Source organism: Erigeron canadensis, chromosome 2, assembly GCF_010389155.1.
Source record: "Erigeron canadensis isolate Cc75 chromosome 2, C_canadensis_v1, whole genome shotgun sequence".
Taxonomy (NCBI): Eukaryota; Viridiplantae; Streptophyta; class Magnoliopsida; order Asterales; family Asteraceae; genus Erigeron; species Erigeron canadensis.
Window position 1 is genome coordinate 11005073 of NC_057762.1, and position 3382 is coordinate 11008454.

Consider the following 3382-nt stretch of genomic DNA (forward strand, 5'->3'; position numbering starts at 1 on the left):
ATCAGCAACCTCAACCTCTTCATCCGACTCAGAATCAGTGTCATATACCTGAGTAGAAGATTCCAAGTTCGAGCTTTGACCGTTTTCATACAAATGCTCATCACTGTGGTAAACTGAGGTGTCCAAGAAATCCTCAACAGAATCTGCTATTTGAGCCATATCATCAACTATTTCGGCCAAATAAGCATTATTAGGCTCATCTTGTGGAAGATTCCAGACATAAGAACCATCAGGTTGAGCAGCTACGATAGCCTTGTCATTGCTATTTCCAGTAGTATCTTTAGTCAACAAGAGAGCTCTACTTGCATTCATATTAAAAGGACGATTACCACCTCTATCTTGACGGGTAGGGGTAATGTTGACATCTCTCTTTGGTCGTTGACATTCTTTGGCAAAATGTCCAAAGCCATCGCAATTATAGCACTTAACCTTTGACTTGTCAAAGCCCTGAGTACCCCCAATAAGCTGTCGACCTGTTCGCTGCATAAACCGTTGCACTCTCCTGGTGATCATCGCCAAATTCCATTTCAGATCCATTTCTTCAACATCATCTGGATCTATTTGGTCATAATCTTCATCAATGAGTGCTGGATCCGTGATCCTCCCAGCAACAAAAGCTTCATGTGCAACACACATTGCGGCAAAAACATTCATCCTTCCCTCAGCAGATTTCATATCCATAGGCATAGACTTGTAACCAGCAGAAATGGATGAAATGTTACCAAACGACATATTTCCAGGCTTGGCATTCTCATTTGTCTTTCAAGCCTTGAGACCAGCATCAGAAGCCATGAAACCTGTAGAATCATCTCCATCCATAACACAATTAAGACCCTCTTTCGTGCCAGAAGAACTAACCCCAGAAAAGAATGCATTAATATCAGCTGTAGGATTCTTCATAGTGGCATGATAAAGAGATGGATCTTGTGTGAAGTTGTCTTGGAGATCCTTTGCCTTATCCTTCATTTCTCTGTTTCTTAATGTGGATATAACACCATCTATACGAAGAGATGCATAATCAGCTCGTTCTTGCAATCCATGACGAAATTCTTTATAAGCTTTCGGCAGACCATCCAAGAATTTATCCACTATCTCAGTAGGAGTATACTTAAGATCAAAATAGGCTAACTCAGCAAGAAGATGTTGAAATCTCAAGATAAGATCCTCAACTAGTTCGTTCTTGGTAGCGTTAAAGCAATCAAATTGTTTCTTAAGCATCTTAACTCGATTTTGCTTCAATAATGGATCACCTTCACAGTGAGCTTCAATAGCATCGAACAGTTGCTTTGAAGTCTTGTACTCCTGTTTAGGAAACAAGTGCACTAATTCTTGAGGAATGCACATCCTAAGAGTAGAAAGAGCCTTAACTTCAACAGCATACAAGGATTTTTCTTCACCTTTTAATTCTCCTACTTTGTAATTAGTTGTAACACCGTTTACAGTAAGAGTTGGCCATTCATATCCTTCAGTGATCATAATCCACATATTCAAATCTTCTCGTTGAATATAATCTTCAAATCGACCTCTCCACGCCCAGAAGTCAGCCAATGAAACTAACTTCGGTGGAGAATTAGTACGTCCAACGAGATGATCATGATAGACAAGAGAATTCAGGTATTGAGCAACAGCAGTGTTGGTTGACGAGGAAGCCATTTCGAAAATTTTTGCACTGAACGAAGATAGATCTTAAATTCGTTTGAATGAGAGAAACGAAGATAGGATTAACTTCGTTTGCAGGAGGAAACGAAGATAGAATTATCTTCGTTTGAAGGAAAGAACGAAGATAAAGCTAAAAACGTTGGAAGAACTCGAAACGAAGATGAGGTTAAGTTCGTTTGCTAAATTCGTTTGAGAAAACGAAGTTAGCGACAGTAAGGGTGTCGGGAGGTTGATTTTCAGAGAAAAGAATCAAACAAAACGATCTCGAACCTTCGATAAGAAATCGATTGGCTCTGATACCACTTGTGAGTCCCTCGATAGCTATAGATCGCTCTCGAGATCGTCTATGATTATGTCGTGAGTGCGGAATCCTCACGAGATAACTAGTTTGATTAGTAAACTGATATATCGCTAATTATCAAATAAATAATCAGCCGTATTGTGCTATCTTCATTTCTATAAGCTATAGAACGAACTTAGGTGTCTGGAGTACTTGTATGTCGAACGTATATATTTATATTAGGGTATTCGTTCGTATATATATGTTTCAGGTCGAACTGGGCTTGCTGGGCTTTGTTCTTACGAATTTAGCTGCCAGCCCATGTAACGAAGTTAATCTTCGTTTGTACCAAACGAAGTTAATCTTCGTTTGTACCAAACGAAGTTTATCTTCGTTTGCCTCTAACGAAGATATACCTTATCTTCGTTAGATGTAATACTTGGTTATATTCCTAAGTGTTTCATCTTAAGGAATCCTAACACATATTATGTTTGTACTTGTATATCACACAACAAACATCATACATAATACATATATATATATATAACTCCAAAACATGTAATCGATCATTACCAAAACATAAAGTCCATAATCTATCAATTACATATATAGATACGACATAAATTAACATAATATCTCAATCTAAACGACATATCAAATCTAAGTTGCTGTTGTCACATCAACGTACATCAACACTCCCGAATCAAAGAGAATACGCATAGGCACATTATATACAAGGAATGTACATGTGACAACATCATCGGTGTTTCTTGCTTGTTCCACGGAGAGTTGAAAGGACCTTCCTCTTTGATTCCCATGTGTTTGAGCATTCTTCCTCTCCGCCTCCCTTCTTCTTTCTTCTAACCTCTCCTCCTCCGTCAATTTTGGGTATGAGCTTCTCATGTGGCCCTCTTCAAAGCACTTAAAGCATATAATAGGTCTTTGAGGTTTAGACCTACATTCCCGGCTAGTGTGCCCCGGCTTCCCACAAGTGTAACACCCCTTGTCCGTCGCTCTACAAACCCCCGGATGGTTCTTCTTGCATTGACGACAAAACGGGACATTTCTTTTATTGGGGTGGTTCCCGGAACTACCCTCTTGTTTAGGCCGCTTGCTTGGAGAATTTACATCCTCATACCTTCTCTTCAAAACACCTTCATCAACCCTTGACATCTCAATTTCATGGTCCCGGGCTACATCCGCCAACATGGAGAAAGACTCCATTTGACGCAAGCTAATCTTCTCCCGAAGATTCTTCCTCAACTTCAAATAAAATTGCTCCTTGAGCAATTGGTCATTTTCAAGAAACTTCGGACAAAATTGAGCTTTGTCCAAGAATTGGGATCGAAATTCGTTCAAGCTCATGTTGCCTTGACAATCATTGAGGAATTCACTCCTCAACTTAGTTACCTCGGCCTCCGACCAGAACTCCTTGAAGAACAT

The 3382-nt window shown here is 39.6% G+C and overlaps 1 protein-coding gene across 1 annotated transcript; it reads right to left on the reverse strand.

Moving 5' to 3' along the window:
- Positions 1–762: 762 nt before the first annotated feature.
- Positions 763–3382, reverse strand: LOC122587694 (DNA-binding protein HEXBP-like). Its single transcript, XM_043759860.1, has 2 exons — positions 2686–3382; positions 763–797 (listed from the first exon to the last, which is right to left on the reverse strand). The coding sequence occupies exons 1-2, from the start codon at positions 3380–3382 to the stop codon at positions 763–765; spliced, it is 732 nt and encodes a 243-aa protein (XP_043615795.1).